General features: G+C 38.3%; 1 protein-coding gene and 1 pseudogene across 2 annotated transcripts in view; one reads left to right on the top strand and one right to left on the bottom strand.

The window, feature by feature from the left end:
- Nucleotides 1-5,179: 5,179 nt before the first annotated feature.
- The window catches only part of LOC134927888 (cadherin-9-like), a 372,116-nt gene continuing 358,944 nt past the window's right edge, over nucleotides 5,180-18,351 (bottom strand). For both annotated transcript variants that reach the window (XM_063922970.1, XM_063922969.1), the window contains exon 15: nucleotides 5,180-6,609. In XM_063922970.1, the coding sequence (XP_063779040.1) occupies nucleotides 6,131-6,609 (479 nt within the window). In that variant the 3' untranslated portion in view covers nucleotides 5,180-6,130. The remainder of the gene's footprint in view (nucleotides 6,610-18,351) is intronic.
- LOC134931535 (5S ribosomal RNA) lies at nucleotides 17,472-17,590 on the top strand (annotated as a pseudogene).

An 18,351-nucleotide genomic window follows, 5' to 3' on the forward strand; every position in this document is an offset into this window, starting at 1 on the left:
TGGTAGATTTACCCAGTACTAGATAAATATACCTAATAAAGTGCTACTGAGTTTTTGTACTTGAAAAATAGATAAATAAGTACATTTTGAATACTATTGGGAGGTTTATTTGATCATGTCATGAAGTATATATTTTCACAGTTTTAATAATATACTGTATGTGATGACTATACATGTAATGAAACAGATGGGAGACTTTTGGTTAACTATGGGGTCTAATTTTATTACATTTGGAACTACTAATTGAATTTTTAGCTGGAATATTCTGAAGCTTCTTATAAAATATGAGACCATCTGGTCCTACCCTCTTTACCTCTTTAGAAACCCAGTTCTGCAGTATGTGAGTCATGTCACCCAACGTTTTTCTGATGCTGATTGGGATAACTTATCAGATTGTTTGCTTGCAACACCCCCCACCAACACCACCACCACCACCCCTTTTCCCAAGATAAAAGGCTACCTCTGTTCATTATAAGTTTATTGGCGATATACTTGATCAATCCAAGATACCTGGTGGTATAACTGTGCTTCTCCAAATATTCCTATTTTAGAACATGCTCTATGGTTCTGGCTTAATGCTCTCCTTGCCAGTATGATTACAGACTTTCTTACTATGTACAGTACAACAATGCATATCCCCACCCTCTTTGAAGATATCACATGGGACTCTGGGGGTAATTCAGAGTTGAATGCAGCAGCAAATTTGTTAGCAGTTGGGCAAAACCATGGGGGTAATTCTGAGTTTATCGCTGCAGGAACTTTGTTAGCAGTTGGGCAAAACCATGCGCACTGCAGGGGAGGCAGATATAACATGTGCAGAAAGAGTTAGATTTGGGTGGGTTATTTTGTTTCTGTGCAGGGTAAATACTGGCTGCTTTATTTTTACACTGCAATTTAGAACATAAAACACCCAAAATTAACTCTCTCTGCACATGTTAAATCTGCCTCCCCTGCAGTGCACATGGTTTTGCCCAACTGCTAACAAAGTTCCTGCTGCGATCAACTCGGAATTACCCCCCATGTTCACTGCAGGGGGGGGGGGGGGCAGATATAACATGTGTAGAGAGAGTTAGATTCGGGTGGGGTGTGTTCGAACTGAAATCTAAATTGCAGTGTAAAAATAAATCATCCAGTATTTACACTGCACAGAAACAACATAACTCACCCAAATCTAACTCTCTCTGCACGTGTTATATCTGCTCCCCCTGCAGTGCACATGGTTTTGCCCAACTGCTAACAAATTTGCTACTGCGATCAACTCTGAATTACTCCCTCTCTCCAGTCCAAACCACCTGAAGGGTAACTACTTGGAGGCAGACATCTATCATTGATTGTGGGACTGCCTTATAATACAATATTTATGGCATCTCATCTGGCAATATGCTAAGGAAAGCTTATCAACTACTGTATGTCCTAAATGGACTATCTTGGGTGTGTTTGATACCAGTCTGTGCATGACTTTAGAAAGTAAAAATTATTGATTGCACTTAGTGCAGCTAGGAAAAAGACAATGTTACAGTGCTGGATACAGAGTACACCACCTCAGTTATCCCTCTCTTTTGAAAAACTACATACTACAGATGCTTTGGAATAAAGAGAATTGTGGCCATCAAAACCCAAATACATAGGAGTCTACAAAACACCACCTTGTATCAATTATGGGTTGTGACACATGACCCTCCTATCTATATATAGTGGACTACTAACAGTTGAGCAGATGTCTCACTGAGCTGCTATACTACTGTATACATATCTTCATATTTGTTCTTGCTATTGTCTATTTATTTTATCATTTCATTTTTTTTGTGCTTGAATTTGTAATATGTACCTAAAACTCAAGTTTGCTTTATATATTGCTGCTATTTTTCTCTGTTGTTACTCTTGTCACTGGAACATTTTTCTCATTATCTATAGCAAAGTATTTTACCATTTTTCTTGTTCCCTGTTTGCATTGCAATGCCTCAATAAAAGATTATTTTAAAAAAAGTAATATCATAGCTAGTTGGCGGAAAAAAAGAAAATGTAGGCACTATTTATTATTCTTAGGCTGATTGGACGAAAGAAGGTTAGTACTGTATCCTAATTTTGAGGGTATGAACAGCAACAACACTACTGTACTTCTAAACAGGTTTTCAACATAACAGGGTCTGGACAAGCAGAGATAAAGAATTTAGCTCAAGCAGGTTATCGAAGCTTCAAGAAATGGTAGGAGAAAGCAGCCAATTGATGATGACAAGGCATTCACAATTTTGAGGAAGGATTCATCACAGTTAGGATTTAGCCAGGCTAGTTTACTATTCCACTCTGAAAGCAGCGCTTTACCTACAGCAAGATCTAGTTTATGTGGTGTCAGAGTGCTGTACTGTACTACAGAATGTATAGTCCATGAAAACATTATATTTGGAATTTACTGGTGCTCCCCCACTGAGATCTTTCTCACATGAAACAAGAAAGATGGGAGCTTCTAAGAGGTCCAGAATCTTCGTTAATCAGACACCACAGAGAGAAGAAAACTATTTCTGAAGGTGATTTTTGCACACATGGGTAGAATGTTGGAGGAGAATTTGTTTCTCCACAATTCTCCTCATGATACTTATGGGGATGGGGAAAGCACTACAATTGCACATTGGTTATGTAAATTTATAAAATGCCTAAGTCGATAAGACATCACTGCTTGGCAGGATCTAAGATATTCCATTTCTAGTTTACATAATATGTAACATATCCTCCAGGGTTTCCTTTTATCATAGATGATTTGTAAATAGCTTTAGTAATTAAACTTAAACAATGAACAGAATTGTAACTTTAATTTCAATCATTATTACAGCTATTTTTCCCTAATTTTATACAGTATGTCAGGCAAACCAAAATAATTAATTCTGATACCATGTGCTAAGCAAAATTCCTGAGTGAAAAAAAGTGCATATTGCACCTGATAAAGGGTAATACACAAACGCAGAGGTTTTCCTACAACTTCAGTGGTGGTGGACTGCGTACATGCATACTATGCATGTACAGAATGGGCCCTGCATTGTCACTCGCTGTGTCCTAAATCATAGCTTGATTGACATGCTGCAGAAATTTGAGCGGTGAAGCAGGGGTATTATCAGGGACTGTTCTACAAAAAGGTGCATATCACCCCAATATTTTAGGTATCATTTGGCCATGGATTGCATATTCCAATGCAGAGTCTTCTGTCTCTTCAACAAAGTCACGAATCCATAGATTTTCTGGCCACAAACGCTGCAGCGGATCAAAGGTGCTTGCATTGTAATAATACTGCCTCTGTTTTTCTAACATACTTCTTAAAGAAAAAAGGTTTACAAAATATAAAACATAACCGAATTGGATTGAATGCTCAATTAATATATTCCTTTAACCAACATTTGTATTACAAAGCATTTTTATTTAAAAAAAGTACAAAAATATAATTTTACAATTATAAAAATAGAATGAACAAAGAAAGTCTCAATCATATGACCAAATGATAACATTGTGAATAGCAGTGTTTAAATAATAATAATACACATTTCTTTTTTGGTTTATTTTTTTTTTTAAGATAATGCCTGTCTAGTATATATTTTACATAGTTAGAGAAATGGTGATAAAAAAGAATATAAGTTGGTAAAGGCACACAACAGTATTTTAGCATATTCTTCTTACTTATATAGTACACTTTTTGCAAAAGCACACCACTGTCACTTTACTTTCTCATTTAACTAGGGTAAAGAAAAATATTTAAATACATTTACAATAAGCAACAGTGTGGGATGTAAGTTGCCTACAGCTTCCCAAATTGTTTACCATTGTTATAAAAAATACTATTATACTGTATTTCTCTCTCTCTCTCTCTCCCCCTCTCTCTCTCTCTCTCTCTATATATATATATATATATATATATATATTTACACACAGTATACACACACACACGTACCTTCACGTGGGTGGATATATAAGGTGTGTGATAGGCAGTCTGAACACATAGCACTTGTTGCTTTCATGGGTGAAGGGGTTAATTTATCGGAGTTACAAAAAAAGCATGATTTTTGGTTTTGGGCCAAAGGTGGCAGTATTTCTGTTACAGCACAGTTTGTGAAGTGTTTGCGTGCTGCTGTGTAAAGGTGTATCATGAGTGGACAAATGGCTACATTGGGAAAAATCGACACGTGCCAGTGATGTGAATGGTGAACGTCGGCTATGAAGGTGCTTGAGGGCCGACAGATACGCCACAGTAGAGCAGCTCACTGTCAAAATGAACATGGGGGCTACCAGACGTGTCTAAAACCACAGTTCAGCCCACCTAGCTGCTGTTGGTGCTGCACAGGGAGGTCACTCTGTCAATTAGCTGTTGGTTATAATAATGTGACTCGACTATTTACAGTATATATATGTTTAGGCGGTAGCAGTCACACTGACTTTTTAGAACAAAAGAGTTAACACTGGGTATACCTCTTATAGATTTTGTTGCACTTTATTCCAGAACATTCTAGTCTTTGAGAAAGAGCTGTAGTAAAGTGGACCGAAACGTCAGATCTATATGAGGTACAGTAGACCCAATGTCATGAGTATTATTCAACGACGTCCATGTGAGTGCCGCCTCACCACATTTTCATGTTTAGATTCCCTTTTCCTCTAGGAGGGCACCAAGCAACAGTATTTATTAATGTGGTGTGCTGGTCTTGGTTCTGCATGTGTGTGTGTATATACAGTATATATATATATATATATATATCACTCCAATGGCGGCACTCCGGACTGGTACAGATTACTCAGAGCCAATAATGTATAGCTATACATTATTGGCTCTGAGTAATCTGTACCAGTCCGGAGTGCCGCCATTGGAGTGATATACGTGAATACACTTAGCCTGCTGGACTAGGTGTTGGAGGGCACCCGGCAAAGTATACCTGATTCACCTGGGGAGTGCCGGAGCTGGGAGCGATATATATATATATATATATAGAGAGAGAGAGAGAGAGAAAATCGTCAAGGGTCCGGCACAGCCACTTGTATAATTACCACACTGGGTGCCCTCACAAGGAGATAGTCAGCTAGAACGGAAGGTGCGGCACTCCAATGATTTGAACTCACACTTTTATAATCTGTGAATAGTGTGAGTTCAAATCATTGGAGTGTTGCACCTTCCGTTCTAGCTATATATATATATATATATATATATATATATATATTTACTGCTAAAAGTCAAACATAATGCTCAATATATTTCGAACACACCTGTGCCTTCATTAATCTGGACAACTCAGAATTTTTCATCTAGGAGCAGAGAGATCATTTTAGATTTAATTTTTTTTATCTAATGTGTCTGAATGTTGCTATTATTTCCTCTATGACAAACACATGCAGTACTTAGATAAACCTGAGGGAAGGGTCCTGAAACGTTGATCAATTACTCATAAAGTACTGTATGTATCTTACTGCTGCATGATGTAATATCTGTATATCTTTCTGCATTTTGTATTTTAAAGAATCATTGTGCAATAAAAAATAATGATTGCTGCATTTGATGCACTCTCATGGAGACCTAACTGTATAAATATATACATATACTGTACACACACACAGATTTATCCTCATACACCATTGCTGCAGTTGTACCAATCAGCGCCTCTCTGCATGCCATGTCCCATGTGACTCGGCAGCACTAAGCTCCTTGTTCACTCAAAATGTTCATCTTATTCACAGTAATAAAACAACTTTATGTGACAAAACTACTTTGATAGATTACACTAATGAACTTAATGTGTGACATTTGTACATCTGTGCGCAAATGAGTCTGCATCTGTAGACAAAGTGCTATTATGCAGTGACTTTCTTCCACACCAAGTTTTCTTGTGTTTCATCTGCGACTTTGTACATGTTAAAAATTAATTCCTGTGCACTTATAATTGCAACCTAGCATCAGTTGTGCAGACTGGGTGATGTTTCCCTGCATGTAAAGACAAGTCATGGCATATGTCTCACTCCTTGCATATTGACGCTTGGTGTAAAAAGACACATATGTATATGAGCAGAAATTCTAGCACTCACATAGACCTTGTGGTATTTGAAATTATCTCATTGCCCTCCTCAGGAATAAATGTTAAATGTATATAAAATTACAAAAAGTGCATTAGTCACTTTCATATCCATACATATCTGCCAGTTTTTTAAAATGAGGCCCCCAGTCATTAAGATAATGATAATCATGAGTCTCATCAACTGCAAGTGATTCTAAGGAGCTTAGTGACTCGGCAATTGAATCATTACCTTCATAAGCATAAGTTGCCAGTGAGTCATAAGGAGGAGCAGTTGTATCTGCATCATTTTCTTTTATTCTCATTTGAATAAATTCTTGCACATCAACATTTTCCCATAGAGGAATTGTCCTTTGTATATGAAATATACTGTCGGGGATGATGTCTCTTCTGTATTTAGTTTCCTCTCTGGCTTCAGGATGTCTTAGTGCACCAATATCAAATGCTTGTGTATCTTCTTCACCTCCTCCTTCGTCATTATAGGTGACAACATTATCTCGTACATTATCCTTTGATACTATTAATGGCTCTTTTTTTCTGTGTCTCTTTAACGCTGCAAAAAGGACCACTAATGCTGGAAAATAAAAGAAAAAATATTTAGTGTTCACAATATGAGCTGTTAATAGTGATGATATGTTCATTTTTGTGGTAATATTAATGCAATTTGACAAGATGTAAGTAATGCACAACTAGGCCTTACAAATGTAAAGTTTACACATATCTTTAATATCTACCTATATATCTGTCTATATATATATAGTGTGTGTATATATATATACATATATATATATATATATATATATATAGTCTTAATGTGGCAGTAGGCGGCACTCACAGGACTACAGTAATAGCAACAACGGAGGAGACAAGCAAACTACTCCATAGATCTTTAGATCAACGTTTCGATTTATAAGAAAACCGTCATCAGGATCATATCTATATGATCCTGATGACGGTTTTCTTATAAATCGTGACTGTTTAGACCTGCATTGGGTTCTTTTTGGAGGGCACCCGGGAACATTTTGAGACTCAGCTGAGTGCCGGTGTGCACTGAAGGTATATATATATATATATATATATATATATAAAATATAACAACATGACAGCACTCTATGTCCTATAACAAAAATTTGCTGGTGCAAGGTCCTGGTAATTGATACAAACACTCACTTTTTCCACAGTTGAAAAAAGAATTAGACCAGCACTCACGTTTAGTAGGTGAAAGAAAAAAGGGTTTTATTCCTGATAAGCCATCTGGATGTACCCCACTGCTACAGTTCGCCCGACAGCCGTTTCAACGCTCAATAGTCTTCATCAGGGGCATATATATAGACTGTGTATGGGCCGGCACTCATCCCAGCTGCTTTAGCTTACCCCGGTGCCCTCTGGTATAGATTCTGTAGATTCCCAATAGAAGACAGCGGCACTCGGGGATTTATCAAGTCAATAAAGTATATTTAAAGTGCACAAAAAAGCCGACGTTTCGGGGCTCACCTTCCCCTTTGTCAAGGTGTGTAACAATGAATGCATTGTTACACACCTTGACAAAGGGGCAGGTGAGCCTGGAAACGTCAGCTTTTTTGTGCACTTTAAATATACTTTTTTGACTTGATAAATCCCCGAGTGCCGCTGTCTTCTATTGGGAATCTATATATATATATATATATATATATCTACACACACATACAGTTTTCTGAGGGTGCACACTAGAAAATGTATGATTTTATCTTAACCAGCAAACCAGTAGTTCTAATATAACACATTTATTAAAATATTTTTTCAATAATAAAGAATGTAAAATTGTATAACATATACAAAGACAATGTCCTTTTGTACAATGCACAAGTAAATAGCAATACTCAATTATAAAACTTTCATAAAACCCAATGTGTTTCATCTGTTAAGGACTTCATCAGGGGTACATGTTGTAGATATAGCCAAAATAGAAACCCATATGCTCTGGAAATAAATAGTCGTATCGATCAGTATTAAGATCAAAATTATCACTGTGCTGACCACCCAGATTGGTAAATAAGGTCCCTTTTTTGAGGATTAGATAACAGTAGGCAGTAACTGTTCTATAAAAGGTACAGTTTTACTGGGTTTTTTATATGGGAAAATTTAATTCAACATAAATCTGGGTGGTCAAACCTGTCCAGACGTGGACCGTCCTTTACAGAATACTTTTATGACCCAATGTATAGCTTAGGGGGTCAATTTAGTGCCAAACATATCCAGTGGGCATTAACCAATTGGAATATGGATAGTGCTCTATCAAATATTCAGTGATACCAATGTGATATCCAAAGAGAGAATCCCAGTCTGTGTGAATGCTTCCTCTCCTGAATGTCAAATGACACTTGACATTCAGGAGAGGAAGCATTCACACAGACTGAGATTCTCTCCTTGGATATCACATATAAAAAAAACAGTAAAACTGTACCTTTCCTAGAACAGTTTTTGCCTACTGATATCTAATCCACAAAAAAGGCCTTATTTACCAATCTGGGAGGTCGGCACAGTGATAATTTTGATCTTAATACTGATCGATACGATTATTTATCTCCGGAGCATATGGGATCCTATTATGGCTATATCTACAACATGTACCCCTGATGAAGTCCTAAACGGGCGAAACGCGTTGTATTTTATGAAAGTTTTATAATTGAGTATTGTTTTTTACTTGTGCATTGTACAAAAGGACGTTGTCTTTGAATATGTTATACAATTGTACATTCTTAATTATTGAAAAAAGATTTTAACAAATGTGCTATATTAGAACTACTGGTTTGCAGGTTAAGATATAATAATATATTTTCTAGTGTGCGCCCTCAGAAAACTGTATTAATAGTCTCAATCTAATCCTCCACTAGCAGGGAAATTTTTCAAGAGGTGCAGCCCATTCACAGAGCGAGATAAGGGTATTTTGTTTTTGTTATATATATTTTTTTTATTTTTTTTTTCTGAGATTCTGCAACAGACTTGGAAGTTAATTATAGAGGGTGCACAAACTGTATGCCAAAATAAGTGTGCAAGGAAAAGCTACATATCTGTAGCATTCATGTCTGGCATGTTCCTAGAAAAAAGTATGGGCATGAAATTTCCCAGTCAAAACCTTCAGGACAGGTGACCCACGTACAAGACAGCCCTAACATGCCCACACACTATACAATTATCGGGCAGATAATCTGCAAGATCTAACTGGTTGAAATGAAAACCTATTAATAAATTAGAGCAAATTACAATAGCCCATTTCCTCCCAAGCACTGGAAAATAGACAAAACCTGTTGTTCAGATAAATTGGTTAAATTACAGATTTAACCAATCTGTATGAATGACGATTTTTGTCAGTTTTTCAGTGTTTGAGAGCAAATGGTCAATTGTCATTTGCTCTAATCTATTACCAGGTTTTCATTCTAATCAGCCAGATCTGGCAGATGATCTGCAAGATAAATGTATAGTGTATGCCCACTTTAGTAGGCAGTAGTTGATAACACATTTTTGCGTAAATTATAACATCCTAAATTTCTTGTTAATAGAAACATAGAAACATATAATTTGATGGCAGATAAGAACCACTTGGCCCATCTAGTCTGCCCCCTTTTTACCTTATTTGATCCTTATTTCTTTGTAAGGATATCCTCATGTCTATCCCATGAATGTTTACATTGCTCTAATGTCTTAGCCTCTACCACTTCTAATGGGTGGCTATTCAATTTGTCCACTACTCTTTCTGTGAAGTAATTTTCCTTACATTTACCCTGAACCTACCTCTCTCCAGTCTCAGTACATGTCCTTGTATCCTATTGCTTCTATTCAATTGAAGAATGTTTCCCTCCCAGACTTTGTTAAAACCCTTGATATATTTGAATGTTTCTATCATGTCCCCACTTTCCCTTCTCTGCTCCAAACTATACATATTGACATTTTTTAGTCTTTCTGGGTATGTTTTGTGATGTAGGCCATGCACTATTTTAGTTGCCCTTCTTTGCACAGTCTCTAATGTATTAATATCCTTTAGAAGATATGGCCTACAGAATTAAACACAGTATTATAGATGAGGCCATACCAATGACTGATACATTGGCATTATTACTTCTTTCTTTCTTTCTGCTGCTGATTCCTCTCCCAATGCAGCCAAGCATCTGACTTGCCTTCCTCACTGCTTTGTTACATTGCTTACCTGTCTTTAAGTCATCTGAAATAGTGACTCCTATATCCCTTTCTTCTTCAGTAGTTTCAAGTATTGTGCCATTAATACTATATTTAGCCTTTGGATTTTTGAGACCCAAATGCATGTTTTTGCATCTTTTGGCATTAAATTGTAATTACCACACTATTGGCAATTCCTTTAGTCTACCTAGATCCTCAATCATTTGTTTTACCACTCCTGGTGTGAAACAAATGATTGAGGATCTAGGTAGACTAGAGGAATGGTCAAAAGTGTGGCAATTACAGTCTAATGCCAAAAAATGCTAAATCATCAACATGCAACATGCTCCTGCCCCATTCGAGATACAAAATATATGAATACAAACAGGCATATTTTCATTTATACAGGTTGAGTATCCCTTATCCAAAATGCTTGGGACCAGAGGTATTTTGGATATCGGATTTTTCCGTATTTTGGAATAATTGCATACCATAATGAGATATCATGGTGATGGGACCCAAGTCTTAGCACAGAATGCATTTATGTTACATATACACCTCACACACACAGCCGGAAGGTAATTTTAGCCAATTTTTTTTTGTAACTTTGTGCATTGAACAAAGTGTATCTACATTCACACAATTAATTTATGTTTCATATACACCTTATACACACAGCCTGAAGGTCATTTAATACAATATTTTTAATAACTTTGTGTATTAAACAAAGTTTGTGTACATTGAACCATCAAAAAACAAAGGTTTCACTATCTCACTCAAAAAAGTTCGTATTTCGGAATATTCCGTATTTCGGAATATTTGGCTATGGGATACTCAACCTGTAGTACTGTACATCTAAGACTGCATATCCATGTCCTCACTGAAATTTACCTATATGAAAACAACCTGGCACATCTCAGTTCTGCCTTAGTTGTTAGTGTAGATGCAATCAAAATGGGTAAGACATACTGTAGCATCATTCATACTTGGTGTGTATTTATTTTCTGAGCAAACCCAGAGCAAGTGTTTGCAAGATGTCATACGGTATGCTTTGCTAATAGGTATACCTTACTATCTGCCCGATACTCAGAAATTAGATTTTGAAGTTTTATCTTTTTACTTTTATTTTTGTATATTGGTAAATTTGGATTTTAAAGAATGCTATAAAAAACACAGTATGTATTTAATATACTGCAAACAGATGATTTAACAACACAGAATGTACTGACTTTCGTATACACTTAACATATTTCTTGATACAGTTATAAAATGCAAATATACTGTAGACACACATACTGTACTTTTTCTATATTTGCACTCTTATGCCAATCAACATTTGGAGAGATCTCATTCTACACATACAGTAAAAAGTTCCCTCTTATGTGTCAATTCTAGTGATGTGCACCGGACATTTTTCGGGTTTTGTGTTTTGGTTTTGGATTCGGTTCCGCAGCTGTGTTTTGGATTTGGACGCATTTTGGCAAAACCTCCCTGAAAATTTTTTGTCGGATTCGGGTGTGTTTTGGATTCGGGTGTTTTTTTTACAAAAAAACCTCAAAAACAGCTTAAATCATAGAATTTGGGGGTCATTTTGATCCCATAGTATTATTAACCTCAATAACCATAATTTCCACTCATTTCCAGTCTATTCTGAACACCTCACACCTCACAATATTATTTTTAATCCTAAAATTTGCACCGAGGTCGCTGGATGACTAAGCTAAGCGACCCAAGTGACCGACACAAACACCTGGCCCATCTAGGAGTGGCATTGCAGTGTCAGACAGGATGGCACTTCAAAAACTAGTCCCCAAACAGCACATGATGCAAAGAAAAAAAGAGGTGCAATGAGGTAGCTGTGTGGCTAAGCTAAGCGACCCAAGTGGCCGACACAAACACCTGGCCCATCAAGGAGTGCATCACTGCAGTTTTCTAATGAGAAGATGAGTGCTTCCATCCTCATGCGAATCTGAACCACTAGCCATGAACATAGGCCAGGGCCTCAGCCGTTCCTTGCCACTCTGTGTCGTAAATGGCATATTGGCAAGTTTACGCTTCTCATCAGATGCTTTTTATTTTGATTTTTGGGTCATTTTGCTGAACTTCTGTTTTTTGGATTGAACATGCTCTCTACTATGACATTGGGCATCGGCCTTGGCAGACGATGTTGATGGCATTTCAACGTCTCACCCATGGCTAGTGGCAGCAGCTTCAGCACGAGGTGGAAGTGGATCTTGATCTTTCCCTATGTTACCCTCCACATTTTTGTTCTCCATTTTTTAATGTGTGGAATTATATGCCAGTAATATATCAATAGCAATGGACTACTGTACCGTACTGCTATATATTATATACTGGTGGTCAGCAAAATTCTGCACTGTCCTCCTACTATATATACTGTGCACAACAACTAAAATGCACCACAGGTATGGATGGATAGTATACTTGACAACACAGAGGTAGATAGAGCAGTGGACTACTATACCGAACTGCGGAAGACCTCAATGCTATCCAGGAACTAGAACATCTTCATAGGGATTCTAATATGGATGAAGTATCCACTCAGAGACCAAAGTGCAGACCCAAATCCTCTTTTTTCCCTCCCGACAACAACAGCCCTGAGATCAAGGTCTTTTTGATTAGAGTATCGAAAGAATTTGATGATATCTACGTACAAACTAAAAGCGGAATTAATCAATTTCCCAATAATCTCAAATTCAAGGAGAGAAAAGCCCTCCAGGAATTAGGAACATGGCGCGATATCATCATAAAACCGTCGGATAAAGGAGGTAATATCGTCCTTTGGCCTCAAGAAATGTACATCACTGAAGCTCACAGACAGCTACATAATCCAGCATGTTACAAAAAACTTCTTAGTAATCCTACCGCCAGATTCTTGAATGCCTATAATAATTGAATACAGGAAACTACAGCCCAATGCACCATCACAAAGCAGGAATCGCAATATCTTACAGTCCAGAACCCGAAGACACCGACATTTTATCTGTTGCCTAAGATACATAAAAATGCCCTTAACCCACCAGGGAGACCTATCATGTCTGGCAACGGCGGACTTTTGGAACAACCGAGTAGGTTCTTGGACCTGCATCTTCGGGATTTTGTTCTTTCCTTGCCCTCCTATCTACAAGATACATCTGGTGACTCTAGATGTAGAGGCACTCTACACGAGTATTAACCATCATCAAGGCCTCACAGCTGTGATATATTATCTGGATCAAGGGGGTGAGAAAGACTTCTCAATTTTCCTTCTGAGATTACTTGACTTTGTCCTCTCCAAGAATTATTTTGTCTTTCAGGACCAATTTTTCTTACAAGTGAGGGGTACAGCAATGGGCGCAGCCTGTGCGCCAACGTACGCGAATCTGTTTTTTGGATGATGGGAGCACTTTTATGTCTTTAAAACCACCAATGAGAAATACACCGTTCATGTGATACTATGGCTAAGATATATCGATGATATATTCATTATCTGGGACGGAGAGATGGATCTTCTGATGGAGTTTATAACAATCCTTAATACTAATGATCTTAACATCACTTTGACATACACCATCAGCGCGGAAAAAGTCCCATTCCTGGACCTGAATATTTACAAATCCTCCACAGGCTTTCTCGAAACCGAGCTATATCGGAAGGAGACAGCAACAAACAGTCTCCTTTTCCAGAAAAGCTCACACTTCCCCCCTACGGTTGAAAACATCCCCAAAGGGGAGAATCTTAGGCTGCGGCGCAATTGCTCAGAGGAACATGCTTTCAAAATCAAGAGCAGAGAACTCACTAATCGCCTCCTAACCAGGGGCTATAGCAGACGCTCACTTAAACGCGCATACTCAGCTACATCAGTGGTAGAGAGAGAAAGTCTGATATTTAAGAAGAAAAAAGAGGTCCCGGAACAGGACAATGTTATCAGATTTATAGGAACCTTCTGCCCTGAGTGGAGAATGCTCAAGAATGCGATAACAAAACATCTCTCCATATTACAGTTGGATCCTGATTTATCCCCCTTTTTGAATTCACCCTTACAGATGAGCTGGCGTAGATCCAAAAACATCAAAGACCATCTAGTTCGGAGCCACCTTACAACAGCTACAGTCAAGAAACCCACGGTCACAGGCTCTTTTCCCTGTGGCAAATGCAAATCATGCCCTCAGTTATTTTAAATCAATACTGTTATGGACCGCTATGGCCAAACAGTGAAACTACAACAATTCTTCAATTGTGACACTCAAGCAGTCATTTATTGTATAACCTGCGGTTGTAACCTTGTATACGTTGGCATGACCACACGAAAACTCAAAGAAAGAGTCCTGGAACACCTGGGCAACATACGTAATGCAGCAAAAGACCTTGCCCGTATGAAACAACTTACTTCTGTTGCCAGGCATTTTCACTACCACCACAAGGGATCCATCAAGGAACTAAAAGCCTTTGGCCTAGATCGTGTCCATTTGGGCATACGAGGTGGAGACATCACTAAGGAACTCCATAAGAAAGAGAGTGAATGGATTTTCCGTCTCAACAGCCTCAGACCTCATGGTCTGAATGAGAATATCAACTATGCTGTTTTTTTGTGATATTTGTCCTTTGATACTACCAGCTCCAGCCTTCTCTCTTTTCACCGTTTTACATTCCCCATTTGTTTCCTGGTTTTCCTGCTTCTCTCACATTTCCCTCTTTCTTTTCCTTTTTTTTTTTCCCCACTGTCCTTTCCTCTCTTTTTCTCTTTCTTTTCCCTTCTTTCTTCCCTTTCCCTCTTTCACCTTCCCCTTCCCTCTCCCTCTCATTTCCCTCTGTTCCTCCCCTTTCCCCCCCCTTTCCTCCCCCCATTTTTTTTCTCCCCCATTCCCCCCACCTTCACATTACAACTCACCTTTCTTCCCGCCACCCCTCCCCACCACCACTGCCCATCCTCTATATCTGTCTTACATTCTCCATTTCCACACTCTTGCGCTGATTTACACCGCCACCACTAATTTCTCACATCCTGATCAAGCCTTCGATAATGTTACACTTTCTCTCATCAACATACACACATCCTGCCTTTTTTACCCCCCATGCATGCCCTTTCATCATCATTTTTCCTCCCCTTCCAATTTATGCGCACACTGTCCTCCCTCACATCCCACCCGGTCCCCCCATCACCCCAACCTTTTCTTCTTTCCCCCACCCAATAAATTAGCAATAATCATATTTCCATTCAGATCACTTTATTATTTTCTCTCCACCTTATCTTTCACCCTTATCCACACCCTGCCATGTAATTTTTTGACCACATAAAATCTCAGTAGATTGATTTTTAATTCAGTAGCACCATCCTCACATTCTTCCTATTTTTTCCTCATATTTATTTATTATATTTTTTTCCCCTACATCCATAATCATCAACTTATTTTTCAATAATTCTTAATCACTTATCAGTCACTCATTCCATCAATTCATTCACCCATATTAATCTTATCCTAATCTCTACCCTTTTCTTTTCAATGGCTATTGACTATATCACGTTCCCTCAATTTTGTCCTCCTAATTTCATATATTTGTTAACTTTAACCTTCCCCCCGTTATGCATTTCTTTCACCATATATTTTCCATAATCTAAGATGGCGCCCGGAGTCTGTCTACCGTGATAATATATATTTGCCATCTACAAAGATGGCGCACGTGACTTCGCACCTGCTTAGTGCCGTATGACCACTTCTCCTATCAAGGTATGCACGAACAGCCAGCGGTTTTACATCCCGAGACTCCGCCTCCCATTCTACGCCACGCTCCGTCACCACCCTCTACCCAACGTATCCACATGGACTGTTAGTAATAATGCGTCCTGAGACTCCGCCCCTTATCATACGTCATGTCTCGTCACCCGACAGCTGACCGCAGCTTCTCAGCGTCAGCTGTTATCCCCGGCCCATCGACCATGAATCGCCTGGCCATTGGACAGCACTTACTTATTAGCTGCCTCTAAATCTTACTCCTCACACACCCCTCTAACCCGGAAGTGAACAAGCCCGTCCAGGGCGAAACGCGTTTTCCATGGGGGAGACCACACACGGAGTGAATCTTCAGCTCCTGCACATGCACCTGACGATGCCCTGACCTGCCTCACTATTTCATATTCCAATCTTGGTGACCGTAAGCCCATTGCTGTTCTGTGTACAACGTGCACAGACAGCAACACCTTATGTGCATTTATTAACATGCTTTACTAGACTATTGTATCAGATCTGTATAGTACACATACAGATCCCTGTCATAGCATTGGTGACCGCAAGCTCACTGCAGTTCTGGGGACACTGTGCACAGACAGCAACACTGGATGTACATTTATTGCTTTACTTTTTTTCTACCATATGTGATCAGACCTATGTAGCACACTTACAGTTCATTTGTATAGTGCTACCACCTATAAGTTAAAATCTACATTGTACATTTATTGATTTGCTCCTTTTCTACCATATGTGATCAGACCTATGTAGCACACTTACAGTTCATTTGAATAGTGCTACCACCCATAAGCTAAAATCTTCCCCTTATCCCTTTTCTTCTTCCCTTATTCTCTAAAACTAATATTTGGCAACTATCCCTTTTCTTCTTTCCTGATTTTCCAAAACTAATATTTGGTAATCAATTTATATTGGTATGCTGAGCTTTTACCAGCAGAGGCCAGTATATTGTCACAAAATGATTTCATTGACTGTGATTCTCAGCACGTGTTTTTGAATTATCTCATTTATCCCAAGATTTATGATGATTATTGATGTGATTCTTCAAGTCTATGTTCAAAATATCATGAAGATTTCTTGAAAACAAATATCTGGTAACTAATTTATATTGGTATGCTGTGTTTTTACCAGCAGAGGCCAGTGTATTGTCACAAAATTATCTCATTTACTGTGATCCTCAGCACGTGTTTTTGAATTACTACATTTATGCTAGGGGTTTGATGATTACTGATGTGACTCTTCAAACTAATGTTCAAAATATCATGAGGATTTCACTGATAATTTAATCATATATTTTCATGCCCCTTGTTCATACTATATTTTTTTCGTGGGCTCTCATCTACGATTCGCGGAGCACAATACCACAGATGTGGGATTTGATGAGCTGTGTCTAACGTAGAAAGCAGACCCACCTATTTGTACTGTACTAATTCATCTCTTTCTTTGTGTATACTGTTTTCAGTTTCTTTCATTCTTCTCTCTTGCTTTTTCTTCTATTTCCTATTAGGTGCACTCTCATTGGTGCACTGGCATGAAAATTCTCTACTATCATACCACGCTGCCAATGCCCGATCTCGTCCGATCTCGTAAGCCAAACAGCATTGGGCCGGGTTAGTACCGGGATAGGACACTTCCTGCGAATACCCGGTGTTGTAGAGCAGGGATTATATCCCTCCCCATGTGAGTTGCAACGCCAACAGCAGTATCACCACTAGCTCTTATTTCCGTCTCTTCATTTGAGACTCACTACCAATTTGTCTAATTCTTTGTGGCTTACGTTATGAAGACAGGTCCTGTCTAATGCAGGAGACTATCCATCCCTTAATTAAGTAGCCCGAGTGGGACGTACTTATCAAATAATTCTTATGACAACTCTTTGGTTCCATCAATACAGATATTCTGTACTGGTCAGGGGAAATGGGCGTAAGACGAACCAATGTCTACAACCATTCCATTCACATTTGTGATTAAACAGACCAGAACATTTTTTTAAATTGTTATTAACACACTCCTTTTTTTATATGTATCAGCTATATTAGTACTTATATTATAAATGTCAACATTAAAAGTTATGTTTTAAGTATTTCCCTTTATATGGTATAAGAATTTTCCTTTTTTTCTAAGAGTGCGCCCACATAAGAGCCTTCTTTCTTCTCCCTTTTTTTCTGACCTTCCATCCATGTCGACCTAGTGACTGTCGACCTATTGTGGTCGACCTAAACATTGTCGACCTAGACACTGTCGATTTGATGAACCACACCCTATATATACAGTGCAAAACTTAAATGCACCACAGGTATGGATGGATGGTATACTTGACGACACAGAGGTAGGTAGAGCAGTGGACTTCTGTACCGTACTGCTATATATTAAATACTGGTGGTCAGCAAAATTCTGCACTGTCCTCCTACTATATATAC

The sequence above is a fragment of the Pseudophryne corroboree genome, chromosome 5 (genome assembly GCF_028390025.1).
Source record: "Pseudophryne corroboree isolate aPseCor3 chromosome 5, aPseCor3.hap2, whole genome shotgun sequence".
Classification (NCBI taxonomy): Eukaryota; Metazoa; Chordata; class Amphibia; order Anura; family Myobatrachidae; genus Pseudophryne; species Pseudophryne corroboree.